This window comes from Colletotrichum paranaense (assembly GCF_030867605.1).
Source record: "Colletotrichum paranaense strain IMI 384185 chromosome Unknown Scaffold_2.1, whole genome shotgun sequence".
Taxonomy (NCBI): Eukaryota; Fungi; Ascomycota; class Sordariomycetes; order Glomerellales; family Glomerellaceae; genus Colletotrichum; species Colletotrichum paranaense.
This window is the reverse complement of record NW_026848960.1, coordinates 4,510,373-4,537,512: the sequence shown is the minus strand read 5'-3', so window position 1 is coordinate 4,537,512 and position 27,140 is coordinate 4,510,373. Positions and strand designations below refer to the sequence as shown.

The following is a 27,140-nucleotide window of genomic DNA, read 5'->3' as shown; positions in this document are numbered from 1 at the left end:
TGGAGGCGGTATTTCACCCAGCCTCAACATTTACCCTGGTTATCCTATTCTTGAACCCGTTGTTGGAGTCTCGAAGAGCAAACATGAACCCTGCCGTAGCCCCACGTCTTCATCAGAGAGAAGCCGCCGTTGTGTAGTCCTTGTGCACTGTGGAACTTTTCTGCTCATCCCGAAAGCCCCCTGGACGGCACGGTCTCCACTATCTCCGTTGGTTTACTCTTGTATGTCTCTTGCTGCCTCACGAGCTTCCAACAGAAAATCGTCCATTTGACACGTATTAGCCGAGTTTCAAGGCCTTTCCATCGATGATGCAACCTAGTCCTGGGGCCCTAGTAGAGAACATTGCAGCCGGCAGGGTTCTTGTTTGCCAGATTGTAACTGTTGGTACTGGGAATCCAACTCCGGTTGGAACGATACTGCATCGGCAGAGTTTCTTCAAAGAGGGATGCCGAGCAGATCTCAGATCCATAATCTCCGTATTGTGAATCTCGCTAACATTGAAATACGAGCGGTGCAGGCGAGCGTTGGGGGACAATGTTTAGCAATCAGGACCCTGACTGTTCTCGCCCTCAACTGGCTAAGAGCCACGAGGTCCATGAGGCCACTGAACTACTCAGCATGAGTTTGATGAATAGCAATTTCATGCCTAGAAATTTCTACCAAGCTATATCTACCAGACGTATTGAGTGTGCTTGAGCTTATGATAACGGCATGTGCTCAGTCACATGATGGTGTGAGTGTCGCCTACAGGAAGGTCCACGCTACGAATATCGAAGCTCAGTGTTTGCTTCGATCGATCGATGATAGTGGTCCATCCTTTAGCTGAGTCACTTAGCCGGGCTGAGAGAGTCGATTCTAAAAGACAGAAGCCGGGTCATGCGACAGGCATCCATACTGCGTCGTTCCAACAGCCAAGGAAGCACATCTCCACCAAACAGATCCACAGCTCTTCGCAGGCATCGTCTTCCAACATGCAGTCCCTGGACAATCATTCTGCTGTCGCAGTTCCACTCCTCGAAGCAGGCAAGTGGGTGACATAATCGTTTACCGCTCTATGAACCCTGGCTCTTTTCCTGCTATTTTTCACTTTCTACTTCTTGAAGAGTATTCTCTAGTAAATATATAGAAGTTAACTAATAGTAGAATAAATAGGTCGTAAGTGTTATAATCATTTGTTGACTGGTGATCTAATTTGTCACCCACTTAGCAGGCACAAGCAGTTGCACAGTGATTGTTGGAGGCTAGTGCAGGGTGTCTGGGCCGCTCATATCCATAAAGGATGGCATCGTGAGATTTACTTTGAACATGGATGGCAGGAACTTTTGTACGCAAACAACCCATAGATCCGCTCCATCAAATCCCGCCCCTGAGTTCCCAAGACCACCGCAAAACGATTTGTGTGGCAACGAAATCATATCGGAATTATAAGTCTCGACGATCAGGGGCTTGCAATTCAGGGGGTAAAATGAACGCCCGAAAGTTGAAATTTTAGTGGACCATGACGATTGTCTATCGATGAACATGGTTCAATCGATGTCCCAACACGAATCTCCTGTGTCTCTCTATTGCAGGATATTCAATGTTTGTAGAAGTGGTTGATCTTTGTGAGTTTTGATCGCTCGGTAGATGGCAGGGGATCTGAAGAATCTGTTCTTCAGTCAAACATTCTTCAAGATCATATCATCAAACATCCGGCCACAGACAGCACTTTTTTGGTCAATATCTTGGATCGCTGCACGACGTCAAGCAGAAGGGCTATGCTCTGCTGAAGAACCTTGAAACAGCCTTATTGAAACTCAAGGGTCACCAATCTTTCGAGTTCAGCTCTCAAAATGGCGGCGAAGCCTTTCGACGAGATGGAGGTGAATTGGATCACTAAACCAGATCTCCTAGGGATGGCGACCCTGGGAATTACAATTTGCCTGGGATCCATATCTTTTGTTGTATTCATCCTACGACTGTGGGCACGACACAAGACGCGGGCAACAGGTAAAGATGACTACCTCATGGGCATTGGCGTGGTGAGTATTTTGTACGATCTTGCTTTACTTTCTGCCACTGACTATTTGACAATAGGCGATTTACCTGGCATGCTGCGTCTTCACCTCCATTGCGGTATATGCAGGAATGGGAACAACAGATGCTCATCTGCAAGAATGGAATATGGTAGCCGGTATCAAAGTACCTTAAGTCTTCATTCCCTTTTCTACAACCCCGTATTCGAGTTAGCAGACTAACCCCAATGTCGAACAGTGGCTTGTCTTTTTCCAGATTACTTACGCATGGAGCCTTCCATTCATCAAAGCCAGTATCTGCTTAACTGTATTCCGCATCACGAATCGAAGAAGATACCGAACCATCCTTTGGGCCGTCATGATTGCATCAGGACTCAGCACCACCGTCGGCTTCATTGCCGTGGTTGCAGTATGCCGCCCAATGGAGTACACTTGGGATAAGTCAGTGGACGGACAGTGCGCACCTCAGAATATCATTACCACGATTAGCTACATGATCTCGGTCCTAGCAATTGTAACCGACTGGACCTGCGCAATCGTCCCGACAGTTGTTGTGTGGGGCTTACAGATGAAGTCGAGAGTAAAAGTTTCTGTTTGCGCTGTGCTTGCGCTAGGTGCGATGTGGGTTTTTTGAGCAGTTCAATAATGAATCTGCTACGATTGCTAACTATTATGTTACTCCAGTGCAAGCGCCGCTACGATAGTCCGACTGCCGTACTTGCAATACTATAACCAAGTCGAGAATTACTTGCGTAAGTGTTCGCTCATTTTGTAGCTTGTCTCTTTCTTTTCATCGCCGTGGCTGATCAGATGTTCTCCAGATAACATTGCAAATATTGTTTTGTGGTCGATTCTCGAATGTGGCATCGGTATCATTGCCGGCTCGCTGCCGTCTTTGAGGCGACTGCTCAAGTTCTGGCTAGATAAGTCCAGCAAGGGGTCTTACAACAACACAGGGTCGAATGGTCTGAATGCTATATCTGGAATGCAGGCTGGAAGCAACGGTGTCAGAATGAATAACCTCAGCGGGCGAGGCTTGACAGTTTCGAACTGCCAAAGTGGCCCTCACGACACCTGGGTTCAGCTGGATGATGATTCCGATAGCCAGAAGCACATCATCATGAGAACTCAAGAAGTTACGGTCCAATACGAACTAGATGGTCAATCTCGTGGACGCTGATATTAAAGAGTCAACATAGATGCGCATTTTGGGCTACATTGAAGGCGCGGGGGAATAGAAATACCTTGTCCCGGGGGCCGGCCTGAGTGCCGGTCGAAGTGGGGCCTTCATATCGCCGCCGGACAAGGGAGTGACGTTACACCCTCCTGGTTCGGCAAATGTATTGCTTCTGAAGTTTCCATAGAACCAAGATTTGAAGATGGACTGCCATGGACATAGAAGATCGAGTGATATGGGATCTGAAGGGAAGCTTCATCATTGGTAATTATGATTACCCCCTTGAGATCGTCGCCAGCGGAGTGGAATTGTAGGGTTGGAGAGCCCGCCGGCGCCTTGGCTCTTGGCAGGATGCCGACGGGCAATCTCTGAATACGCGACTGCACGATATGTTCAGACTACCGTTTATTGTCTGACTACTGAGGGTGACCGAATATTCGTTTACACCTCGAGATCAGTGAGAGAACAGAGTTCTGGATAGAAGAGTCCTTGGCGATAACCCCTAAACTCTAGCGCTGGCAGTTTGCGTTCCTCCAGTACATCACCTTACCTAATGCATCAATGTGACGGATTTCCGAACGACCTGGGCAAGCCACGGCTGAGTAAGCTCGTATGTGTTTGCCTCTGTCCGGCAATGCCACCCCCGCGAGCAAAGCATCACCGGATGCGGATAAGCCTTCTGCCATTGGCTGTACGACGTCAATGGCTTCATTTCTATCATCTTCGTGATCCTCCCAACTTTTACTGCACCTTCCAAGACAAGTTCTCAGAATCTCACGAAGACAGTTGAGCATCGAAATTGGAGTATGGCTATGGAGATCCTCCCCCAGGAAGTCGTCGACCAGATCGCATCGAACTTGCACCGACCCGATCTCAAGAACCTACTACTTCTATCGCCTAAGCTTCGCACCGCGGCGGAGAAGTATTCTGACGGCTTCACAGACTGCACTCTGCGAGTGCGTGATCTCTGTGAATTTGAGGAAAAATTTCGCGGTGCGCGCTTCTGCTGGTTGCGGAAGCTGGAGTATAAGCTGGTTTTGCTGCCCCAACGGCTGCCAAACAGGATACGATCAACAGCAGACAACGCCGCAGAAGCGAAGCGCAACGCGGAGTATCTTTCCAGTCAGATCCATCAGCTCTTTGATTGCCTTCAGAACCTCGAAGAGCATGATGGCCCGCAAGGCACGATTGATCTTGCAATCACTAGTCCTGAGACGCGTGAGACGGAGATTAGGATACCAGAAGCATGGTTCATACGGCTTCTTGACCCAAACAGGCTACCGACGCTCACATCTATCGGCTCTCTTTACCTGGGACCTAATCCGACTCAACGGCAGTCGAATTATTTCAGCAGATTCGATCTCAGAGCCGCGCTGGATCTCTCACTCAAACTCCCAGGCATTACGAGCATAGATGCCGAGCTCTTCGACGAACACAACTGTGATGCTGAAATCGATCTGGTCCGCTTCCATGGGCGAGAGGATTTTGCGAGGGCCGCTAGAAACATGTCTCTTCAGACAAGGAAAGCCGAGTTGAAATTCCAGAGCCGGAAGGCGCATCAACTTCTCGATCACGATGCTGCGATGCCGAAACTTATCCTCTCAGGGTCGTCGGACTCCTTTAGCTCAAGTCTTAGACTTCTTTGCCAAAACCTCACCCAACTTCGACTTAGTGCCATTATTGACCATTCCTTTTTCTGGCCCGAGGATGAAAATGATTCAGTCTGGCCCAATCTGGAGTCTCTAGAGGTCAAATTCCACCCAGCAACCCCATCCGGATCCTGGTATTTCATAGGACCCCGTGGAGAAGGCAAGGATGTGCAGGGATACCCTGTTGAAGGTGTGGAATATGCCACCCAAGGCAATTCCGCTGACAGCGATACCATCATACTCGGCCACGCTCCTTGCAGACCATCAGGATGGCGCCTTAATCCCAATCCAGACACACTGTACCCGCTGCTCGCTGCGTTCGCCAAGTCAGCGGCCAAGATGCCTCGCTTGAAGGAAGCAATGATATGGTCACCAATCTGGTGGTACCTGGGAGATCACGTCTCATCCAAGTTCTCATATAACAAAGGATTCGACATGATGAATAGCCAGAAATCACTCGGTTGGGGAATTGGGTACACGGCACCAGATGTTGACGAGGACTCAGGCTCTGTGGGGTCAGATGATGAGGACGTTCGGCTCTTTGAGTGGAGAACCGGCAATTGGGAGGCGGATGAGACGTTAAAACAGCTGTTCCACAACATTGGTCGCGAGAGATACGGTGATGAGTTTGAAGACGATTGGGATCCAGACGCAAATCAGGAAGACCTGTTCTTTGAGGGTTTCTGCCAAGGCGAAAGAAAGGTGTGACGTCAGGCTCGCAGAGATCTGGGAGCGAGATATTTCGGTGCAAATAGTTAGCTTAGCCGATACTGTTTGGCCACCGCGGGCAGTTGCAGTTGCGACTGTGGGCAATTGCTCGGTGGCTCGTGGGCGCCCAGCTGCCTAAGTAGATTACTGCCCGAATAATAGCCAAACAATACTGCCCGGATAGATCATTGTGCTTTGCCAGAAACCAATATTTCCGATGACTATTCGCAACCTTATCTCCAGTTTCAGGTTCTCTTGATTGGAGGGTGATAACAACTCGACTTCCAAGAAGTACTAAGACCTTGGCTCGCCCCATCCGAACCACTGAAACCCCCAACATCGTCTTCTCGGCATCTCGGCGCTCCTGGGCAGGAGCATTTTATCACTTAAGCGACTAACAAGCCTTCCGCGTCCCATAGTACTTGTGAACCCCGGGACCGAGCGGGTGATAACAGCGGGACACGTTAGAAACCTTGAGAGCAAACATGCCCGCCGGCCACATTGAATTACGACAGAAAATACAAAGAAAATTGGTCCTCACTATGCGGATCCCGCTCCTCCACGACAAGATCCGGCGGCGCATTACTCAGACATGCGCGACGACGGAGAAAACTTGTACTTTGGGACTTCGTATGCCTAGTTTATCCCATTCCAATGGCCTTATCGCTCGATTAACCATTCCGCTCCGATGTACCGGAACAGACGTTCTTGGCTGAGAGCCTTTATCAGCTTCTCGGGGGTTTGCAGTGACTGGCCTCGGGGAGTAGTAGAATTGATTAGCATCTAGCATACGTCAAAAGCACGGGTTATTGATAAAAGTGATAAAAGCCCGGCGGCCATTGACAAACGGCTAACAAAGCAGACGGAGCGCTTTTGCTCTGACATATTTCTATCGACTCCCCCGCTGATCCAGGCATCGCCCTGAACTGCTGGGAACGGGTCTGATGCTAAAGTTATACCAAACACAATTCAGCAGCCAATAGGCATCTTCTTCTCGATAGAAACCATGGACTCGACACCAGTTCTAAACCAAGGATGGGGGTCGGTTTCCTTCCGACATAGTTACGGAGTTCTGAACGCTAACAATATCTAGCTATGGACTCATGATTGGACTTGGTGTTCTTTTTGCGTATGTTACATTTTCCCAGTCCTCGGCGTCAGGCCCAAGTGCTGATCCAACTCACAGCGTGTTCATGATCATTATCACTTGGGCACTCAAAAGATACAACTATGAGCTTCAGACATCCGAGATGTTTACGACAGCTGGGCGGTCACTAAAATCGGGATTGGTAACTATCGATCAGTTTCATACGACAACCCTCAGCGCTGATTCTTGCTAGGTCGCCTCATCGGTCCTTTCAACTTGGACATGGGCCGCGACTCTGCTGCAAAGCACAGCCGTAGCTTACAAATAGTGAGCTCTATGATAACCTTTTGTCTACTAGTGAAGCTGACTTCATCAAGCGGTGTTTCAGGGCCCGTATGGTATGCCTCTGGGGCCACTGTCCAAATCATCCTGTTTGCCACGCTCGCTATTGAGCTGAAGAGACGTGCTCCCAATGCGCACACATGTGAGGCTTTGATAGGCAATGGCCCCGTGAGTCTTGACTAACCTGGCTCTCCCAGTCCTAGAAGTCGTGAAAGCTCGATATGGCCCGGTTACACACGGCGTGTATATCGTTTTCTGTTGCTTCTGCAATGTCCTAGGTAGGTCTCGACCTCATCGCTCCGGTCATCATTATACTAAGTTCTCGTTCAGTGACGGCGATGCTCCTCACTGGTGGATCTGCGGTTATCCAGAACTTGACTGGCGCCCCCGTAGCAGCTTCCGTATTCTTGTTTCCGATCGGTAAGCACCTAATGCCAGAAAATCCAAAGCTTTGAGTCGCCGTTCTGACTGTTGGACAGGCGTGGTTGTTTACACCCTTTTCGGCGGAATCAAAGCAACCTTTATCACGGACTACATCAACGGCCTAGTCATCCTCATCATTATCTTCATCTTTGCTTTCACAGTCTACTCAACAAATCATCTCCTAGGCTCCCCCGGGCGAGTGTGGGAAATCCTAACTGAACTTGCAGCTGAGCGCCCCTTGACAGGAAACTCTGGAGGGAGCTACTTGACAATGCGCTCCCAAGGAGGAAGTAAGTTCTTAAGTTCAAGTTTTGATACGACTCCACTCACAGTCACATAGTTGAGTTCTTCATCATCAATCTCTGTGGCAACTTCGGTACAGTGTTTTTGGATAACGGTTACTACAACAAGGCAATTGCAGCGAGTCCGATTGATGCCCTTCCGGGTTATGTTATGGGGTAAGGCCCTTGCGAAAAGTTATGAGAGTCTTGTGTTCTGACACCACTCTAGCGGAATCAGTTGGTTTGCCGTTCCTTGGCTCACAGCGACAACTATGGGTCTCGCCGGTCTCGCCCTAGAAAAGTACGAAATATGGCCGACATATCCGAACCGTCTAGCCGCTGCGGACGTTGATGCTGGATTGGTGCTACCCACCGCCGCCGTAGCCCTGCTTGGAAAGGGTGGAGCGGTTGCAACTCTCATACTAGCCGTGAGTAGTTCTTACAAGCTCGAGGCCATCTAGGTTGCTAACTTCTAGTAGTTCATGGCTATCATGAGCACTTACTCGTCTGAGCTCATCTCTGTGTCGTCCATCTGCACCTACGATATCTACAAGACCTACTTCAACACCAACGCTACCGGCAAGCAGCTTATGCGGATCAACTACATCGGCATGGGCGTCTTTGCTCTTGTCATGGCTGGGTTCGCAACTGGCCTCAACTACGTAGGTATCTCCATGGGCTACTTGTACCTCATGATGGGTGTCATCATTTCTTCCGCCGTCTTGCCAGCTGCTCTCACTCTTCTCTGGGATGGACAGTCTTGGGCCGCCGCCACCTTCAGTCCAATCATCGGATTCGCCCTTTCGATGACGGCATGGCTCGTCACAACGAAGATTAAGTACGGCGAATTGAGTGTTACGAACACCGGTGCAAACGAGCCGATGTTAGCCGGAAACTTGACATCGCTCCTTTCACCAATCGTCATCATCCCACTTTTGACTTTTATCCCACCTTTCAAGCCCCAGCAGTACGACTGGCAGAGTATGCTCAACATCCGACAAGCGGACGATCATGAGCTCGTTGACGCTGCTCATATGGATGTTGAAAACTCTCCCGAAGAGAGGGCGAGGGCACTGCAGAGTGATCCTGACGAGCAGGTCAAGCTCGAAAAAGCAGCCAAGACTGCTCGCTGGCTGACTGTTGGTGTGACACTCGTTCTGCTCATTCTATGGCCGATGCCGTTATATGGCACTGGCTATGTATTTGGAAAATCTGTGAGTGCTTGTTCAATATCCAAATAGACTGCTGTACTAATACCGTGTCGCAGTTCTTCACCGGCTGGGTCGTTGTAGGAATCACTTGGCTATTCGCCTCTGTTGTCATGGTTGTCTTCTTGCCGATCTTCGAATCTCGGAACACGATTGTGCGAACTACTCGCATGATGATCAAGGACCTCTTCGGCCTGAGAGGCAAGGGAAAGCCCGTCAGTGAGGGCATGTCGCCTGGCTCAAGTATCCCACCGGAGCTCACGGAGAAGGCAACGTCCAAGGCATAAAGTGTTCTTTAGTCGATCTTCGTAACTAAGGTTCATGTAGTACTTCAAGTATGTCACATATAAATGCTGTCCAGACATGATCTGCGCACTACCTAGTATCCTGTTCTAAAAGTTCTCGTTCGGAGCCACATGCTCCGATGCTGAGAAAATGCTCTTGGTCTATTCATTTCCGCATACTATCGGATGCCAGTATTAACAGAACGACAAATTGTCTCAGCAGGCTTAACTATTGAATGAGCCTTGATGCGAGTTTACAGGTAGCGACTCAACTAGGCGATGATTATTGGTGGAATCCATTCGTTGTGTGCGTCGTGAAGCCTTTGAAAAATTCAAAGATAGCCTCGACGGTTGCAAAGTCGAATGTGCCAGCAACATCTGGATTCACAACGTCAATCTACGAACATTGGATAATTTGAAGGTCTCTTTGAGGGAACTTACACTGATCTGGCCGGACGAGCACCATCGCGCCAACCTCCGGGTCAATGCCATATTTTACATATGCTTCTCCGTGGCCTGCATGGTAACTGACATCATCAACAAAAACATTTTGCAGGCCTTCATAATCTCATTAGCCAGAAGTACGTGTAAGATCGAATCGTTGGAGGAGGAGGATTTCTAGAATTGGTAACTTATGCAATATCAAGGTACTCACACTTGACCCCCCACCTTCCTGCGTTAGGAGTAAACAGCCGTGGTATCTGACGATCTTCCAATTTTCGTCGGTCAGAATTGAGCACTAAAACCAGATTCAAGAAGCTGTGGATATCATTTTGAAGTGTCGGAAGCTGTTTCATCGATACTTCAAGCGATTTTGCGACCTGTACACATGTTTAGCAGTGCTATGAGCCCGGTGATAAGGTGCTTTTGTGTTGCTCACCTGAAATAAGCATTTCGCTGCTTGAGCCTGCAAAACATCGCCAGGGAAGACGACCAAAGACCATCTCGAGTCCGCGCGTAGAGCATGCGAAAGTTGCATTGCTTTGGCATCAGAGAAGCGAACGACTTGCGCGCTTTGGAACCTCATTCCCACGCTGACACCAGACGCCAGGCTATCCTTGTGACCAGGCCTCACGAGCATTGACGGCTGATATTGCGTGGCTAGACCAGCAGTGTATCTGCCCGATTTGATAAAGTAATCTTGGAAGTCTTCAGTAGTGTACCCATTTTCTTTCCGGTACGCCGAAGAAAACATCTTTGCAAATTGCCTGTCAAAGTCGATGAGGCCCTTGGCGGTCTGGTGGCGTTCAGAGACGTACGTCTCCAATATTGAGGGATGGACGTGCTTTCGGAGGACTGCGGCGAGTTTCCATCCAATGTTGTACCCATCTTGAAGACTGACATTCATTCCTTGTCCAGCCTTAGGCGAATGTGTGTGGCAGGCGTCGCCAGTAAGGAAAACTCGATGATCTTTTGTGAAATGGTCCGCAAGCCGTTGCCCGATGGAGTATGCAGAGAACCAGGATGTCTCGGCTATTTCGACTTGGTAAGGCTTGAAAATGCCATCGATGCGCTCTTTGACTCTCTCAGGTGTGACTTCCCCTGGAGTTGAGACTGGCATTTCCATGTAGAACCTGACCATCTCGTCACCCTCTCGTGGAATGATGACCAAATTGCCCGAGTCAGACTGAATGACGCTTTTCTTCCGGATATCGGGAAAGTCGGTCCTGGGGTAGATGTCCATGACAGCCCAGACCACGTCACTGCTGTCGCCCACCATCTTGAAGCCAAGGGACTTTCTGACCGCACTATGGGCTCCGTCGCATCCCTAGGTTTGGTGATTAGTGCCGTCTTCAGCTCACACGCAACCTTAGCGGGACTCACCAAAGCATACTTGGCATGATACGTGCGCTCAACGCCATTCTCAATTGTCTTCACAGTCACGCAACGGGCATCTGGATTTCCCGCAGCTTCACTATCGACAACAACTTCACGTATATCACTTCCATACTGGATGTGTGATTGACCAGAAGACTTCACAATATCCTCGATCAAAATCTCATTGATGCGTGCCTGATTCAGAATCACATGGGGTAGATGGCTAAGACCAGGCTCGGTGTCTGGCTCGAGATGTGACCTGCGAATCCCGCCCTTGCCGTCGGGCGACCAGAACGCAAGTTCGAGAACGTGGTAAGCTTCCTTCAAGACGTCCTCGGAGAGGCCTAGGTGTTCAAGGATTTCGACTGTGCGAACTTGAACACCGTCTGCCTGACCTTGCTTGAGGGGACCTTCGCGCCGCTCAAGGATCTTGAAGTTGATGCCGCATCGGGCTAGCCAGACTGCTGCGCAGAGACCAGCTGAGCCGCTGCCGCAGATAAGAACGTCGTACTCTTCAGGCATGTTGGAAACAAAATGACGATAGTGAGATCCAGTGTAGCTTGTTTTCGATCGCATATGACACTTCTGATTGCTCGTCTTATACATCACTAGCCAGCCGAAGCTCCGAAATCAGCTACCGAGCGGGGTTAATAATTATTTCCCCGGAAGTCAACTTGTGCGGGGGATTGTCATGGGGGACATCCCTGCATACAAAGACGTTTCCTGTGCATCCGACCAGTCTTCCGAATTCCACCCGGGATATGAGGTCGGCACCGGACACGACACCCACCAAACTATTGAGCCTGTGGATCCGGGTCCGCGTGGGTCCTCGAGATACCGACGGGGCCACGGCAGGTTTTTCACAAAATGCAGGAGCTTCGGCCACAAGATATTCATTTGAAAGGATCGAGCATGCCGCCTTGTTGCGATCGTATCAAGAAAAGTATGGTATTCCAATGCTGGTGTATGACGAAACCTGCTTTGCCTAAGCGCTTATGCACCCCAATTTACCCCTCAGTTGCGCGCCTCAACACAGCATGACGCCCTGGGCCCTTGGCTGCAAACGCAAAATGAACAAGATGGGCAAAAAATGTAGCTAGATAAGGGCAGCTAAATGGAACTTAACCAGTCAAATTCTGCCTCGGCGGATCATATTTCCATTTCCACAATTTTACGTCATCAAGTACATGAAAGAATTTCTCCTACCTTTTCACTCCCCTGCGCGTCATCATTGCAAGTCTGCCATCCTCCAAAGCAACTGAATCAATCATTCAACAAATCATCATGTCTTCCTCCGTCATTCCCACTTCCACCTCTGTCGTCGAGAGCGCCGTCATCAAGGCTCCTCTCAGCCATGTCTGGCACTTCATCAAGCGTAAGTGCAGTAAAAATCTGGCCCAGGCAGTGGGTCAAGGATGAGTATGGGCAAACGCTGATATCGAGGTCTCAACAAATAGTCCAGAACTTCCAGAACTTCTGGTCTGCTCTGAAGGGCAGTGAGTTCGTCAAGGCTCAGGAGGAGACCGACATCGTCAGATGGACTTTCCAGGACGGCACCGTCCTCGAGGTCAAGCAGGAGGAGCACAGCGTAAGTTTCTTTGATCGCGGGGTTACTTCCTCATGATTGCAAACAGAAGACTACACGGAAACTAATTTCAACATTCAGACCATCAACCACTACATCACCTACAGCGTCATCACCTCCCAGCCTGAGCTGTCTTACACCTCTGTCGTCAGCACCATCCGCTGCTACCCCGTCACCTCCGGTGAGAACGAGAACAGCACCTTCGTTGAGTGGACCGGCAACTTCTCCAGCGACGCCGATGCTGGTGTCATCCAGGACGCCAAGTTCAAGCGCCGTGAGGCCCTTGCCGACCTGGCCAAGGCTGCTGCCAAGTTGTAAATGTTTAAAAGCAATGAGACTGGATTGTCAAATCGCTGACTCTTGCGCTTGCATCATCAAGGGAGATAGTCAAAAAAGTAAAAGATACCACTTGTTGTTCACAACTTCTTCCGCCCCTCATATTTCATGCTTGAATATCACAGTGACCTTCACATTGCATTCTAAATATTCAACCGAAAGGATTTGGAGTGAGACAAAGTGAGAGAGACTCATTGAAACTTGCCTCTATGAATAAGTATTTTGTAACAAAGTGGACACAAGCCATACTTCACTTCGAGTTTTACTAGTAATGAATAATAACTTATATGGGACTCGCACTGCCTATCCATTGAGGGCAGCTGCATTCTTGTCATCAGCTCGCAACTCATTTTAATAATCCCTCGCTCCTGCATTTTCTCTTCGATGAATTCTCCTTTCCAAAGTCTCCAACCTCATGCCATGCCCACCCTCCTTCTCAAATTCGCCAATCTCATCATCAACAAAGCTCTTAACAATTGCATGCCTACACTGAACTGCTGCCAATAGCGGTTTCGAGCCAATGGGTTCCGAGTTAGGCCAAATAGCAGTGACAGAGCGTATCCCACAACAGCGGCAACTGCCAACTTCTTTGGCCATGTCCGTCTCCTACGCCCGGCATGGGTCGGTCCCTTTGATATGTCAGCACTTTGCCGTTTCAAGTAACCTCGTCTCACTCGCATGCTTACACGTATTTCCAAGTCACCAAAGTCGGGGAACAAGCAGCGATACCAGAAGTACGCTTGAGAGTAAGGATAGGTCGAGCCGTTCCACTGCTTGCCGTCCGTTGTGTCCTTCAGATACCAGCTAGTGCATCCCGTAGACCATACGGTCTTTTGCATGTCGGCCTGCATCTGGCTGACATATTGCTGCTCTGCCTCTCTAGTAACTTCGACGGTCATTCCCTTGCCATCAAGCACCGGTTTGATGATGCGAAGTGCAAAATTAATGGAGTTTTCCGCTGCGATGATGGTGGACGTGTGGCCTGTGAGTGAGTTCGGTCCTAAAGTGAACTGAATTAGCAACCACCCTACCCCTGTATAGCATGTAGTAGAGAGCCTACCAAGAAGTACAAAGAAGTTTGGGAAACCGCTTGCAATCGTGCAATTGTAGGCCTCTGGGCCACCAAACGACTCCCAATGCTGGTCTATCTGCTCTCCGTTTCGACCAATGACATCCAGCCCCCCAACCGCATTGTTTGTTACGAAACCATTGGCCAAAACGATGACATCCGCCTCTGTGACGCCTTCCCGAGTTCGAATACCCTCTGGTACAATTTCTTGGATCGGGTCGTCTAGTAGAGTGAGATTTTCCGAGTGCAAGCTCTTCAAGTAACCTGAGTCGAAGATGCGTCTCTTGCAGCCGAGTTCGAAGTCAGGTATGAGCTTGTCATGATACTTCGCCGGCGCCGTTGTCTTCATGTACTTCTCAGCGTTGGCTCTAGCACGCTTGCGATACTTATTCCCATCATTCGTCATGTAAAACCCTCGCAATGTGTTTTCTGCCGCAGCGAAGACCAGAAATCTCTGCAGCGTCTGTGTTCCTGGCACATGCCTCAAGACATTCTTCATGAACTCTGTATTCTCGTTATCGACGGGGGGTAAGACCCAGTGCTTTGTGCGGATAGCTTGCGTGAGGTGCTTCGTCTTGCCTACAATGGCCGGTACGATTTGCGATGCAGTACACCCGTTCCCAATGACAACAACTTTCTTGTCCTGGATATCCACGGTTTGATCCCACCGGGACGAATGAAAGATGCGACCCTTGAAGCTTGTTGAACCGGGAACATCGATCTCCCGCGGCTGCATGAGTTGTCCCGTGGCAGCGAAGAGGAACTGACACTCATGCGCGAAGACTTGGTTGGTTTCGTAGCGACGGATGTTCATCCTCCAGCGTTTGCGTTCTTCCGACCAGACGCATTGCTCGACATTAACGCCGAACCTCATCTTCTCTATGAGCGAGTATTTCTGGGCCACATCGTGGAGGTACTGCCATAGCTCCTGTTGCGGAGGCAGTACTCGACTCCAGTCTGGGTTGGACTCGAACGAGAAGCTGTACAATGCGCTGGGCACGTCGCATGCACATCCTTTGGGTCGATGTCAATTACTGGCGTGTTTGGCGAAGCCCATACTCGTAAAGGGGACGTTACCTGGGTATTTGTTGATAAACCATGTTCCTCCAAGATCACTGTGCCGCTCAAAGAATTTGATGTCGCCTATGCCGTACCATCTTTTCAACGTAGCTCCCAGCCCGATCGCCGAGAACCCAGTCCCCACGCACGCGAACTGACTATAGGTAGGCGTATCCGAAGTTTTCGACATTTTCCGCATGTCAAATCGGCCTATGTATTGACACTGTTTTCGAAAACGGTAGCCACGAGTTACCGTCTCTGACTTCAGGTACACCTGTTCACTCTGTTCCCAGAAAGGATGAGGTCAAAAACTCAGTTTCAGGAAGCGATAAAACACTCGCGAAGGTTAGGATAGTGCGGGGGAGCATGTCGTCGTCGACCTTGGTCAATGGTGGGTAGTTCATCCATGCCTCGGCTCGTCCCACGTTGGGCGTGGCCATCTCGTCCGAGGGTGGCAAGCATATGCATGCTACTACGACGTCGTTGTGAAACTCTGTGGGAGCTTCTGAGAAACACCATGACCTAAGGGACCTCGTTTGATGGGGGATCGCCCTAAAGTGGAGAGCTACGGCCCGGGGATGAGGGGAAAATGGAGCTGGTCGCGGAAGGGTGACGATCCCGCTCAGGACTATTGGGCCACCATGGTTCTTGGCAGATCGGGAGCACACGAGCTATGTGAGAATACAACGGTTCGCGGCCGGAGCGCCGGGGTAACGGAGATGTTGACGCCCCGGTCCATCTCGATCCGGTTGAATTCATCCGATTGGGGGCCCTTGGAGACCCATCAACATATCTAGCGAGCGGCAGGTCTCAGCTCTTTGGGCATGCATACTCTGTAGGTCTGACAAGTCAAAATCTTGACACGATTCGACGGGGAGGAAGCGGCAAGTTGTGGCGAATTGGTGATTTTCCGTAAGGGTCATATTTGGTTACGTTGAAGATGTGCATTAGTTCCGGTCTCTCTACATCTAGAATACCGAAGACAAAGTCCAACAAATTCACTTCTCCGCAGGTTCTACCATCTCAAATTGACCAGTTGTGTCATCAATCTTTTGCCTTGGCGTATACGCGATATCTTTCGCGCTCGCAGTAGTCTCCCTCGCAAGACGCCACAACCACTCAGGACCAGCTCGCTGCAAATCAGTCACGTCAGTGAAGTCCAAAAAGTCGAGGAACGCACAGAACTTACCAGGGCTGTCACAGATGACATTATACCGGGCAGGTAGATCGTCCGTCCGAAGCCACTGTAAAGGGAATTTACGATGGCCTCTCCTACCGAGTCCACATGAAGGAGCGGCATCATGAAGTGAGGCTGACCGGGGTCAAAGGGAACCAGCGGCGTTCGGATGAAGCCAAAGATTCCAAGCGTTTGACGAACTTTTGGCGCTTTGTGAATGTATTTCAGCTCAAGTTGAAGTGACTGGGAAGTGTTAGCGGTCGTCCCAGCGCTCGACAAGTCAAAAAAAGTAGCATTTACCTCATGCATTGCGGTGAGCCCAGCCTTCGTGGCAGAGTAGTCAGCAATTCTCACTGGGGGAACCACCGAACTCATCGACCCGACGTTGACGATATGGCCATGATTGATGCGAACCATGTGCGGCAAAAATTCCTTCGTAAGCAGGAAGGGGGCGAGCAAATTTGTCTTGATGGTCAACTCAACGTCTGCGTACGAGCCTTCCATGACGCTGTAACCCCGTGCGATTCCCGCATTGTTGATGACAACGGTAGGATCGCCGACTTGAGTTCGGATCAACGTGCAAAGAGTCTTGAGCGCTTTTGTGTCGGTCAGATCACACTTGAAGAAGTGGATGTTGGAACCTTTCTGAGGCTCCCATGATAGCGGAGCCAGGTCGACAACAACGATAGTCGCCTGGGGGTTTCTGGCCAAGATATGTTTGATGATACTGTGGCCGATGCCGCTGCTGCCACCGGTGACAACAATTATTTCTTTGTCAAAATCCCATGTGTGGTCTGTCGTCCAGTTGTTTGCTGACCATTTGTTGAGATACTCGGTGGTTGACAAGACGAAGCTTGCTAGAGCCGCGAGGACCGCAACGCGCTGAGCGGTGTCAAATCTGATGTCTGAGAGTCCGACCGCTCCGTTCTTTTTTGCTGATACCACCGCCAGTCCAGTTGCAAGCGGTATCGAGAGGTATGGATTGAGGACAGATTTTCGGAGCCATCTGGCAATCACGTCGACCGTGAATCCTTCTCGTGAGGTCAACATGGTGCAGTTGTCACTAGCGTCATCAATCTCACGAGACAATTGAGATAGATAGGACTTTTGATCATTAAATGAAGCTTGAATACTGTTTGGGGTTGGTATTTTAATGTTCTGGGCGAAACTGTCACGTTTCAACGTGAGCCGAGATCGACGCCAACAGCTTTGGAACAATCCCTCCAAAGTGAGGAGCCGAGGTCCGGAGCCACTTCCACGAGATCAGACCAAGCGACTTGATACCCCAATCTGCACGAGCATGAGGTTTGGAGATCCAAGCTTCCTTTCCCTGCACGTCAAAGTGAGGGGCATCCCCCACGCAATAATGCAAGGGTCTAACCTGAAGAAGCACCATGATGCTACGTGGGAGACCGGTCTTTGTGACGAGTTTAAACGAGTGCGAACTACCTTGTCGGCCAATTCACACCAAGCCACTGTTACCTCTGCCACCCTGAACAATCTTGAATTATGCCTCGGTCGGAGGCATCGGTAGTTGGAGCGTCTCTTCGGTTGCCCGTGCCTCCTGCGGATTCCTGCGGACAGACTTGTCAGTGACATTCTGAGCCACATTTGCGTTTCTTGTCCATGTCAAACCTCCTGTCTGAACCTGTCTGAACGTTGCTCCAGACTTCCAAAGCCACCCTGCGCTGTGCGGTGGTGGTTGCTTACTCACTTGCCAGTTACTCGTAGCACAGCCTTTGCTCATTTCATTTATGTCGGCCATACGGCTGGATCGTAGACAGCTTTGACACCAGACGAACCGAATCCTTAGGCACACTAGTAGACTTCTTTCCGGGTGCGATCATCGCGTGCGAGTGCGACTGAGAAACGAGAAAACATGTCGGTATCGAGACCGCAGCTTTCGCTGTGGGAGAAGAGAGACTTGGTCTTTCGTTTGCTATTCCGTGGTATGTCTCGCCTTCAACATGGCTACTCCTTTACAGCGAGGCATTGAATGGTGACTGACTCCGTGTGTTGATAGCTCCGATACAATTGGCGTGGAATTTCTTCTACGGCATCCCGTTTGCTATCGCGAGAGGCGTCTCTATCCGCTTCTTTGCCTTCTGCGCGTATTATCGTTTCGCTTTGGGGTCGATGAGAGCACGCGAAATACAATTCCTCATCCCTCCTTCGATCAAGACGTACGAGAAATGGATCGCGAAAAAGCAGAAGCGTCATCCAGAGCTCGTGGACAAGCTGCAAAAAAAGATCGAGTCTCTCCCTGCTAATGACGGCTCGATCTTGTGGATCGGCAATCGTCAAAAGGCCACAAAGTTTGTGTTGTTTTTCCATGGCGGTGGATACGTAGTGCCTCTTCTCCCCGGCCATCTCGACTGGTGCTGGAACGCGTATGTCACCGGCGGCCCTGGAGCTCACGCAGAGGTTGCCGTTGCTGTCTTGCAGTACACTCTCGTCCCCGAAGCTCGATATCCCACACAGCTCCGTCAGGCGATCGCGGCGTTCAACCAGCTCATCCTATCCGGCATCGAACCCAACGATCTCCTCATTGGCGGCGATTCGGCCGGAGGCAACCTGGCGTGCTCCGTTGTTCGCCACATCTGCCACCCATGCCACCTCGAGATCCCGGCCCTGCGCCTGGAGAACCGTCTTGCAGGTGTGTTCCTGGTGTCGCCCTGGCTTAGCAGCAAGACGACGACGCCGGCTTTCACAGAGAACAACTACGTCGACATGCTCACCACGACATGTATGTCCCGTGCCACGGCCGAGCTCCTTCACCCGCGATTCCCCGTGCGGAATAAGTCCGACGAGAGCGATCTCGCCATGGCGATGCCAGTGGACGGCGACATGGCGTGGGTGGATGAGATTTCTGCGGCGACCAAGAGTCTGTACATCACTGGAGGTCAGCAGGAAGCTTTCAGAGATGATATTCGCGCGTTCTCGGAGCACGTCAGCTGTGGCAATAATGATCTGGATCTGCTAGTCGAATTGCCGGAACGCGAGGCTCATGATTTCATCTTGCTTGAGGGTCAGACGGGGCGTGTGGGCGATGCGACGGTGAGGATGAGAAATTGGGCGACTTCACAGTTGGGCACCGGGCGCGCTTCAGTGTAATGTAGCATGACAGGGGAGATCCACACTTGTATGAGAGGTGGTGGTGGTGGTAGTGGTGAGTTATTCGCGCCAATAAACTCATTGATTGGTTTATTCGCGAGCGAACAAATTGTGATTCGATATGAGAGAATGAACATGTGCCAGCGTATGTTGAGGAATTGTATTCGCGTGCATTTCGCTGTAAGCAATGGAGGTTGAGAGTGAGATTGAAGCTTATGATTGTGAGACTGGTGAGGGGTCTTTTTCACTCGCTGTCACGCTTCCAAGCTGTAACAATGTGAAATTTCACTGTTCATCGCAGTGCAGTGAGGCAATAAGTGCTCCTGAGTCATCATATCCAAACCCTGGCTTATCTAGTGCCTTGAACCCCGGTTCTTATCCCAGTCAGAATGAGCGGTCTGGTCGAATTAGAGAAGGCATCTTCTGCATCTGTCCGCACCACCTGCTTGAAGAAGACGACAAGTTGCCGACGGTCTCGCCAAGCGAGGCCTATTTTGGCCGCTTTGAGAGCGGGGTGGAAAGAAACAGACGCGTCGCGTCCACAAACTCCAGGCAATAGACGGCACAGCATCTCGTCGAGGCTTTTTGACATATAACACATTCTGCGGGGCATTTTGAGTGCTTACTGTTCCTTCACAGATTGTAATAATACTGTGAGTCTCAGGAAACATACCACCAAACTCTCAAACTCACTTTGCTCACTTACCCCTCATATTTCAGCCGTGGCCATCGTCAGCGAGATGCCTCCAGATCAACCCCCCCTCAACTGCGCCTACAACCGTGACGATGTCGTCGCTGGCCTTACTCAATACTATTCGGCCCTCACGCGCCTCGCCTACATTCCATCATCATACGTCGACTTCCCACCGCCAGGAGGCTGGACAGATGCCGATATAGATATCGGCGCCCTGCGCGCTCTGCGACGCTCCGAGGTCGTTATCGACCTGCTGCGCCATCTCCCCTACGCCAGACCGATGCACGACGGACCTCGTCCGGGCCCCTGGAACGTCGCACCACAAACCAAGGCTGTGCGCTATCTCCGTCACATGGGACACTTCAGCCAGTGGTCCGATCGCGGCGACGCGGGGCTTCATGAGCTCGCTGCCCTTCCCACGCGCGACACGGGAGCCGCTCCGATGGATTTGCCGCCGGATGTTGTCTGCCTCACGTATGGAGAGTACCGTTCTTCCAGTTCGCGCACGAAGCCTTACTGGTGGATCATAGACTGCAGCCGAGGTATCCTCACGCCGTACGAGGAGAACCTCTACACTGTTGGAAAGGTCCCGCGTAACAAGCCGTGGCGGTGTGTACGGTCGTACTCTGTTACAGATTACTTCTCTCAGCTTGTGTCAAGCTTAGGTGTTCAGCTGTTCCCCGTGCCGCCGACCGAGGACGACGACGCTGAGATCCTCGACCCGAGCGCTCTCGCCAAGTCGTCGGAGCCGGTGGACATCTACAGCGCCCACGGCTGGGGCACTGGCGACCTCGCAGACTTCAAGCACGACGAGTGCATCGTCGCGCTCCAGGGCTGGCGGCGCCGGGTACACGAGGCAGAACAGAGAAAGATTGCTCAGGACGTTGATGACGCAGACGATGAGGACTTTGAGATGGATGACAGTGATGACGATGAGGATGCGGCGCACGAGGGAGAAGCGGGCGACGGACTTGCTGATGCCGTGGCGGATATGGAGATGGATGATTTGAGTGCCGAAGCTGCTGCTCTAAGAGCCGATATGAGCCCAGAGGAGCGTGCAAAGTTTGATTGCAGACAGGCGCAGTCGCACTTTGAGTGGATCGACGAGGAATGATTGAGATGCAGCATGCCTTATGAAGCCAAGTTTGTCATTCATTTGCAGCTAGTAGATGAGATATAGAACGATGCCAAAAGATAATGACCACGCCCACACCCCTGTAAGTCAAGTTCAAGATCCAGGTACAAGTCAAGACAGACTCGCATCACATCTTCGATTCATGCATCACCCTCTTCACCTCATAGTCCCAATTTGGATCGCTCCCCTGACTGTGCTTCTTCAACAAGGCCATCGAGTTACCTCGCAGAACGTCAGGCGCAAGAACTGACCCCCTCGGATGAGATGCAACAAACCCTTCGTATGAGAGAACCTGGAGCTCAATCAGCGGGTCAGGGCAGTATGGGAAGTCCGATCCGAATAGAATGTGAGACGGATCGGCAAAGTCGAGTAAGCCACCTAGCTGTGTCGGGCTGGAGCTCAATGCTGTGTCGTAGTAAAACCGAGCAAAGTCCGCTTGAGCAGTCTCGTAATCCACAGCGACGACATCTGCGAGAGCTGGGATGTTGAGTGTTCCCAGGACACGGGTGGCTAGGAATGGAAGAGTTCCTCCGGCGTGCGAGAGAATGACGTCGACATCAGGACAGGCGTGGAGGGTCCCGGTCAGGACGAGGTCCACCGCAGCTCGGGTAGTTGCGAGTGGGTAGTCGACGATCGGCTGCGGGAGAGTTGAAGCTATGAGCTTCGGCGTCACGTCGAGGCCCGTCGGGTGGAGGAAGATGAGAACCTTGTGAGCTTGAAGCTTCTTCCAGATGGGCTTGAAGGCTGGGTCACCGAGGAGCTTGCCCCCATAGGATGTAAAGACGGTTACACCGTGGCAGAGTCTTTGCTGCTGGTAAAGAAACTCGATTTCTGATACTGTGCCGTCGACGTCTTGCCAGTCCGGTAAGACTCCAAAGAACCCCAGACGTTTCTCTGTCGATGACTTGTTGATCCGGTCTGCGAGATCGCTATTCAAGGTACGTGCAAGCTTTCGCCCGTCTTCACCACTTCCCGCGATTGATGCACCGGGAGCGGAGACTGATAATATGCCTAGCCATGCCATTAGTCGAATGAAGGAATGATACAGTCGTTTCCCCTAATTTATAGAACTTACCTATAGATGTGCTGATGTTATCCATTAGCTTAACGGTGGCATCTAGGGACCACTCAGGCGATGGAAACCCGGAAGGGTCGCCTCCTGCGGCATTCACAGCTGCAAGGTATGCCGGGGGAAGGGCGTGGATGTGTGTGTCGATACGTCCCGACATGTTGAACTAGTTTTGATTCTTATTCAGTATCATGGAACTTTTTGAGTTGTATACTCATCTTGTTAAGTACATCTCATGAAGTGTACAAGTGTTGTGGCAACCACTCCTAAGTCCCCGGCCAATACACGGAAGCATAGTGCCGATGGCCGACCCCTCTCGACACCGAGCTGCCGAACTCAACCACTTTGGTCGTCATTGGCTGCCCCTAGTGGTCGGCGTCAGATATTCACTAGCTCCGACATTTGTATCAGGAACGGCATTCGGTGTGTACAATGACCGCGAGCAATTTTTCACTACGCCAATATCAGCTGTGACGGTGTTTAATTCGGTATATTTCTTACGCGCGACGTTGAAGTCCTCAAAGCCTGAATGCCTGTTTGACAAAAGAAATCGACTGTGAACGCAATGGAGCCACCATGCTAGATAATAGGTAAAGAGATCTGCATGGCACTGAATATGTTCCTTGCAAACACGGTTCGCCTACACCGTAGAGGAATTTGATGGAAGCCATGTATGAAATCACAGGTCGAGCTTCAGTCGAATTTGCATGCCGGATCTTCCACATCATGAGCTTGCCGTTACGTAGGAAATTTCTATCCATTTCGGACGACTATGACACAAAGTTTGACCACCTGAAGCTATGACCTGGCTCGAAAAGTATATGTTGTGTGATTGCCTTGGAGCTGCGTTTCTCAGCATACTAATTTCTTGAATTATCGTTAAAAAAAAGCATCTAGAGAAAACTCGTCGTGATTCCGATGAGCTCGGTTCACCAGCTTGCTCGTATTTTCCGCGTCTATAGTCGTTTCTCAGGTAGCACTGGCAATGGTCACGCCTTCAGCTTGGTGAGCGAGGTGGAAGCAAGGAGATAAATGTGCAAATCCCCCATGTAGAGACATCGCTTGAAAAGGGGCGGTTACACTCATGAACCCTAGCCGTTAAAATGCTCAAAAAGAAAGAACAGCAAACGGCGGCTCTAGGCCGAGAAGATCATCACTCAGAACGTCATCAGGTCTCCCTTATGTAGTGCGACATTGCTTGCCGTACCCGCTTACCTCGCCCAGCGCTCAGCAAGGTCTTTGATACCTCAGCAGGCTTTCATATTGGTCTTCCAACCAAGGAATCTTTCCATCCCTAGGTACCTATGGGCAGCGGCCGAGAGCTCCCGCTTGTGAGGTTTATCCCAGCTCTTCAATCCACATTTCAGCCAGTGTTTCGTTTGCCATCTCTGCGTGCGCTCCATCACAAGTCACTGGTGACTGATGTTCGTGCGGGGTTACATTATCCGGGATTCTGCAGGGCTTCGCAACTAAGACATCGTTGGAGATTCTTACCATATCCAACGACACACGGTATCTGTAGCACCACATGCTGGAGCTGACAACTGACCATATTTCTGACTACCCTATGAAGAGAGTGAACGCCATAACATTGGCTGTCTTGAAATAACGGCTGAAAACGTCTTTTGCTCAGCCCAATTGCATACCTGGCTGCCTTCCTATCATGTACATTCTACCGACAATCATGCATCGGCCACTCCTTTGCCCCTGCTAGTGCTTACTCACTTGGCTCAATATCGGCCCTCATTACCTATGATGATCACGACTTTCGCTTAAATGAAGCTGGGAAAAGCGTAATTTTTCTGCTGCTTGTGTATGAACTATTGTCAAGGTCGTTAGACCTCTTCGTACTTCCTTCCTTGAGCATGGAGATCTCCGACCAATTCAAACTTGACCCCCTGTCTACCTCACGATCAATTCGACTAGTAGTGCTCCAAAGAAGCGCGAAGAGAGAACCTTTTAAAGAACCTCTCAGCTGCCGCCTTGTAGAAGCGAACGTGGACTGCCCGCCCTCATACGTTGCGCTATCTTATACCTGGGGCGGAGAAGAGCCGTGCGAACCGCTCACAATACGAACCTCTGGATCATCCACCAAACAATTGTTAATAACTCCTAACTGCGCTGTAGCACTGAGGTTGTTGCGTCGATCCCTTCAGCGAAAATCGAAGAACCGCCGTAGCTTGAGTGTCTGGATAGACGCCATCTGCATCGTCCAGACATCCGACGATGAACGCAATGCTCAAGTGGCCATGATGGCCGAGATCTACCAGCGCGCAAAAGCTGTAGTCGTTTGGCTTGGAGAGGATCATGCACCAGCAACTTGGGGCAGTCTGGCATGTTCGAAGCCTCTGGCCTTGTTCCCACGTCCGGGGTATGATCGCGGTCGTAATGAAGGATTAAAGAGCTTAGCTGCCAGAATAGCTCTGAAAGGTACGATGCCGCACATATCCTGATCATCAAATTTTCTCAGCGACCTCTAATCAAAGAAAAGTTTGCAACAATGATACGCTACATCACTTGAGACTATCACCCTACTGGACACGGGTATGGACGCTCCAAGAATTCGCCCACAAGAACTCCGCCGTCCTCTGCCGTGACTCCCGACTCTTCGTCTTCTCAAGCCTTGCCCGTCTCCTCGCAGTGGCACCAAAAGATGAGAGCGTACCAAGTCAGCAGGGCATGGACCTACATGTGGACCTCTACGAATGGCAAGCAATGGCAACGGTACGGCCGTTCCGCGCAGCAACGAATCAACTTCGTCGCGTCCTTACAATGCAAGCCTCAGAGCCGCGAGATAAGATCTTTGCGCTACGGGCACTGTCCCCAGGTGTGCTCGGCAAAATGACGGTGGACTACCGGAAACCTGTCGGAGAGGTCTTTCGGGACGCAACGAGGCTTATGGTTGAAGAGGAGGATAGCTTGCGGGTACTGTACTTTTCTAACCGGAAGAAGACGACGGCCGGTGTTGCGTGGGAGACCATGCCGTCGTGGACAGTGGACTTTGCGACTACGGATTCTGAGGTGAGGGGGTCGTATAAGTACTACTATACCAGTCTTTGCGCAGCTTCTGCCGGCGCCAAGTCGTATTTCACGTTCTCTGGCGACGGGAGGAGACTTACTCTTCGAGGGGCACGTGTAGGGAAAGTAGGGAGTTTTGTGAGCGACAAATTTCCTACCAAGAGCCAGTGCTCTGAGGGAAGATGCCATGACCATGACAAGATGATGGCAGACAAAGACGAAGAGTGTGAGGAGAAGCGACCCTTTCCGCACGTCTGCGAAAGCCCGTATTTAGATGTACTCGGCGACTTCATGAGGAGCGTTACGAGCACCATCTGGGCAGGACCCAAGCTCGACGCTATGGGCCGCAGTCTCTACGAGTTGCTATGGTGGATCATTCAAGGGCCAAAGAAGCATGAATGGTCGACATCCATGTCATCAACGTCAACTTCAACATCCACATCATCATCGTCATCTTCCAACAAGGCGGTACGAGGTATGTCAGTCGTCTCATCACTCGTCAAGTGGGACTCGCGGCGCGGGTGCCAGTGCCGAGTCGAACTCCGGCTAGGACGTTTGTTCTACACGCTTGACAGGAGGGCTGGATTTGGAGTTGTTGGCGTTCGGGAGGGTGATGACGTTTGCCTCCTCGCTGGGATGGATCATCCGTTCATATTGCGGCCTTGTAAAGGTGAGATCGGAAGGTATACGATAGTAGGACCAACGGTGTTTGCTGGTGCGATGGGCGGTGAGATGTGGCCGACCGATGAGGATGAGCTCGAGTACTTTGAGGTTGTGTAAGGCACGGTGTAAGAAATTGTGTAAAACTATATTAGAGGGTATGAAGCATTTTCTCGCGACATTTCCAGATGGCAGGAACATCTGTTCAATGTTAGATTAGTAGTTGATTATACAGACGTGTAGAAGTGATTGATGAAGCTCCGTAGCATGCTCTCTACTTTCGTGAAGAAGCGCGTCAGAACTCAATACCTCGGCCCCTGAAGTGCCAGTATCTGCGATTAGACTTTCGATAGGAAATGAGAAATCCTTCACGACGAGCGGGCACTAGCTTTGTGAATTGACTCTGGCAATTCAGCATCGGACCTTTCCTTCGGGCAGTCCGACCGAGTCAATCATCTGAAGAGTACATGCTTTGCTCCCAATTCTCCAAGCGCGGACGTACAAGCCATCTTGTAGTCCATCCTCAAGCCCAGCTTCAAGAATACATAAGAAGCAACAGCCCTGTCGAGGCTGACAACAAATGACGTTGTACTGGAGTTCTCCGTATGTGCGTATGTGCGTCGTACGTGCGGTGTGCCCCTCTTTGTACAACACATCAACTTGCCAACAACCATTTTCTCGCTGATGCCCCGCCACTAAGCCTCGTCTCGGAGCCTCACTTTAGGGGTGTTGCCAGTTGAAGAGGTGGGTTAATTGACTTTAGGCTGTGCCTTCATGCAAGACCATCCCTGACTCTCACCAACCTAGGATGAGTGCTCTTTTTGAAAAAGTGCGCCCAACGGCCCCCCGCCGCCGATGATGAAAGTACGGTTCGGACGACTCTGAAACCCCAAGTGAAGCACCTCAAAGGCCGCCAAACGACCCCTCCAACCGGAACCAACACCAAGTTGCCAACCCCTCTTCTGGCGGAAATCTCATCGGCCTCATCCCCGTACGGCACCCAAACATCCGATCCAGAGCCCTTTGCCGCTTCCCACATGATCATGCGGGAAGCTCCTGAAAGTGTAATGCGAATTGGGCTATTGGAGGACGAAGAAGAGAGTCAGGGTATAGCAGACAAGCAGACTCTCTCTTTGCCCACTGATATATGGGCCAGTCTGTGCCCGCATGAAAGTCGTTACATCGAATGACATCTTTCCCTTCTCTCCCCCCTGGGCCTCTCCCTCTGCGCT

The 27,140-nt window shown here is 50.8% G+C and overlaps 11 protein-coding genes across 11 annotated transcripts; 8 read left to right on the top strand and 3 right to left on the bottom strand.

Moving 5' to 3' along the window:
* Positions 1-1,832: 1,832 nt before the first annotated feature.
* CPAR01_03446 (uncharacterized protein) lies at positions 1,833-3,195 on the top strand (the record flags this gene model as incomplete). The annotated part of the gene is made up of 5 exons (XM_060487733.1): positions 1,833-2,021; positions 2,077-2,181; positions 2,254-2,636; positions 2,700-2,767; positions 2,837-3,195. The coding sequence occupies 5 exons, from the start codon at positions 1,833-1,835 to the stop codon at positions 3,193-3,195; spliced, it is 1,104 nt and encodes a 367-aa protein (XP_060355061.1).
* An 809-nt stretch (positions 3,196-4,004) lies between these two features.
* Positions 4,005-5,549, top strand: CPAR01_03445 (uncharacterized protein; the record flags this gene model as incomplete). Its single annotated transcript, XM_060487732.1, has 1 exon — positions 4,005-5,549. One exon carries the CDS (start codon positions 4,005-4,007, stop codon positions 5,547-5,549), a length of 1,545 nt encoding a protein of 514 aa, XP_060355060.1.
* Positions 5,550-6,555: 1,006 nt separating this feature from the next.
* CPAR01_03444 (sodium symporter family protein) lies at positions 6,556-9,177 on the top strand (the record flags this gene model as incomplete). The annotated part of the gene is made up of 12 exons (XM_060487731.1): positions 6,556-6,590; positions 6,643-6,678; positions 6,736-6,838; positions 6,890-6,963; positions 7,014-7,120; positions 7,176-7,256; positions 7,309-7,398; positions 7,458-7,691; positions 7,742-7,859; positions 7,912-8,110; positions 8,162-8,896; positions 8,950-9,177. The coding sequence occupies 12 exons, from the start codon at positions 6,556-6,558 to the stop codon at positions 9,175-9,177; spliced, it is 2,040 nt and encodes a 679-aa protein (XP_060355059.1).
* A 280-nt stretch (positions 9,178-9,457) lies between these two features.
* Positions 9,458-11,514, bottom strand: CPAR01_03443 (FAD binding domain-containing protein; the record flags this gene model as incomplete). Its single annotated transcript, XM_060487730.1, has 5 exons — positions 9,458-9,552; positions 9,616-9,732; positions 9,830-9,995; positions 10,055-10,942; positions 10,999-11,514. 5 exons carry the CDS (start codon positions 11,512-11,514, stop codon positions 9,458-9,460), a joined length of 1,782 nt encoding a protein of 593 aa, XP_060355058.1.
* A 762-nt stretch (positions 11,515-12,276) lies between these two features.
* CPAR01_03442 (uncharacterized protein) lies at positions 12,277-12,895 on the top strand (the record flags this gene model as incomplete). Its single annotated transcript, XM_060487729.1, has 3 exons — positions 12,277-12,367; positions 12,450-12,580; positions 12,659-12,895. 3 exons carry the CDS (start codon positions 12,277-12,279, stop codon positions 12,893-12,895), a joined length of 459 nt encoding a protein of 152 aa, XP_060355057.1.
* Positions 12,896-13,326: 431 nt separating this feature from the next.
* CPAR01_03441 (uncharacterized protein) lies at positions 13,327-17,466 on the bottom strand (the record flags this gene model as incomplete). Its single annotated transcript, XM_060487728.1, has 8 exons — positions 13,327-13,542; positions 13,600-13,913; positions 13,974-14,996; positions 15,042-15,139; positions 15,191-15,315; positions 16,061-16,174; positions 16,231-16,461; positions 16,519-17,466. Coding segments are annotated over 8 exons (3,069 nt in total), but the record flags the coding sequence as incomplete, so codon positions are not given.
* A 631-nt stretch (positions 17,467-18,097) lies between these two features.
* CPAR01_03440 (uncharacterized protein) lies at positions 18,098-19,332 on the top strand (the record flags this gene model as incomplete). The annotated part of the gene is made up of 2 exons (XM_060487727.1): positions 18,098-18,167; positions 18,242-19,332. 2 exons carry the CDS (start codon positions 18,098-18,100, stop codon positions 19,330-19,332), a joined length of 1,161 nt encoding a protein of 386 aa, XP_060355055.1.
* A 740-nt stretch (positions 19,333-20,072) lies between these two features.
* CPAR01_03439 (uncharacterized protein) lies at positions 20,073-21,140 on the top strand (the record flags this gene model as incomplete). Its single annotated transcript, XM_060487726.1, has 1 exon — positions 20,073-21,140. The coding sequence occupies one exon, from the start codon at positions 20,073-20,075 to the stop codon at positions 21,138-21,140; it is 1,068 nt and encodes a 355-aa protein (XP_060355054.1).
* Positions 21,141-21,288: 148 nt separating this feature from the next.
* On the bottom strand, positions 21,289-22,390 carry CPAR01_03438 (uncharacterized protein; the record flags this gene model as incomplete). Its single annotated transcript, XM_060487725.1, has 2 exons — positions 21,289-22,172; positions 22,237-22,390. 2 exons carry the CDS (start codon positions 22,388-22,390, stop codon positions 21,289-21,291), a joined length of 1,038 nt encoding a protein of 345 aa, XP_060355053.1.
* A 1,705-nt stretch (positions 22,391-24,095) lies between these two features.
* On the top strand, positions 24,096-26,028 carry CPAR01_03437 (HET domain-containing protein; the record flags this gene model as incomplete). Its single annotated transcript, XM_060487724.1, has 2 exons — positions 24,096-24,660; positions 24,722-26,028. 2 exons carry the CDS (start codon positions 24,096-24,098, stop codon positions 26,026-26,028), a joined length of 1,872 nt encoding a protein of 623 aa, XP_060355052.1.
* Positions 26,029-26,750: 722 nt separating this feature from the next.
* On the top strand, positions 26,751-27,098 carry CPAR01_03436 (uncharacterized protein; the record flags this gene model as incomplete). The annotated part of the gene is made up of 1 exon (XM_060487723.1): positions 26,751-27,098. A coding segment is annotated over one exon (348 nt), but the record flags the coding sequence as incomplete, so codon positions are not given.
* Between the last annotated feature and the right edge of the window lie 42 nt (positions 27,099-27,140).